Genomic DNA, 1222 nt, shown 5'->3' with positions numbered 1-1222 from the left:
CCGATCCTTGAGGAGCCCCAAAAGTTATTTTAGAGCGTTTAAAGAAACTATTTAGACAATAAAGTCCAGAAACATGAAAGAAAACCCAGTTTAAGAAACAGCTTCAGAGAAAGAGAAATAAAATCATATTATTGGATTTAGACAATCAACACGTGAAGATTTCACTTAAAAATGGACGATTAGAGACTGTTTTATTTGATACATCTGATAAACCGAGCAGCTCAGTTGAATGCTGTTACATACAAATACTATTAATACTATGAATCCATGGCAATAGAAAGTTAAATAATTAACACGTAAAGTAAATATAAAATACATTTTTTTTTAAGAACTTAATTTATTTTCCTTTTCCGATCAAACTCCAAATCACTCGTCATCATCACACGTCATCGTTCATAACCAAACACTAACATGCAGTTAGCGGTTAGCGGTTAGCTTACCAGAAGCAGCACAGTGACACAGATGGCGAGTCCTCGTAAGTAACTCCTCCAGCGAGCCATGACTGTCGTCTGAGAGAGTCGAGCTAAAATAGAAACGGAGTAGAGACCAGAGCAGACTGTGTGTGTGTGGGTGTGTGTGTGTGTGTGTGTGTGTGTGTGTGTGTGAGAGAGAGAGCGAGAGAGAGATTGATGTTGTTTAAAGCTCAGGAGTGTTTTGCTGCAGAACGAAGAACATGACCAAGTTTGGAAGATCAGCTGGAGGGAAGACGAGAGAGAGGAGAGGGGAGAAAACAAGAAAAGGAGAGGAGAAGAGAGGAAACAGGAGAGTAAATGAGGGTGAAGGAGGAAACAAGAAAGGAAAAGAAATGAGAGAGGAGAGGAGGAAAGGAGAGGGGGAATGAGGAGAGAGGTTACTCCAGGTTACAGTTATATCTAATTAGGAAAGGAAGGAGGAAAGATTGGACGTGAGAAAAGAGAGACAAGAAAGTGAAAGTATGATGAAGATGAAAGAAGGAATAAGTGCAGCTGAGGAGTGAAGAAGAAGAACGTCTTTAATATAATAGTTTATGAAAGTTATGTATAAATAAACAGAATGCTTTACGGAACAGAAACAAGTTGAAGTCCGACATCCATTTTGCATTCGGCAGCAGACTCAACAAAGACGCCTCCTCATGAACTGCTCACTCCAGCTTCTACTGGTCTCCCAGTTATGCTTAGACAACCTCAGATCAGGTCGTATAGAAGTCTATGAGAAGATGACTCTACTTCTCTCTTGATTTATT

At 39.7% G+C, this 1222-nt stretch overlaps 1 protein-coding gene across 1 annotated transcript in view; it reads right to left on the bottom strand.

Moving 5' to 3' along the window:
• LOC116390034 (tetraspanin-33-like) overlaps positions 1-711 on the bottom strand; it is a 6103-nt gene extending 5392 nt beyond the window's left edge. Inside the window, exon 1 of the mRNA XM_031859271.1 lies at positions 441-711. Coding sequence (XP_031715131.1) covers positions 441-500 — 60 coding nt within the window. The 5' untranslated portion in view covers positions 501-711. The remainder of the gene's footprint in view (positions 1-440) is intronic.
• Positions 712-1222: the final 511 nt, after the last annotated feature.

Source organism: Anarrhichthys ocellatus, unplaced genomic scaffold, assembly GCF_004355925.1.
Source record: "Anarrhichthys ocellatus isolate YVR2014 unplaced genomic scaffold, GSC_Weel_1.0 scaffold21, whole genome shotgun sequence".
NCBI lineage: Eukaryota > Metazoa > Chordata > Actinopteri > Perciformes > Anarhichadidae > Anarrhichthys > Anarrhichthys ocellatus.
This window is presented reverse-complemented; position numbering and strand designations above follow the sequence as displayed.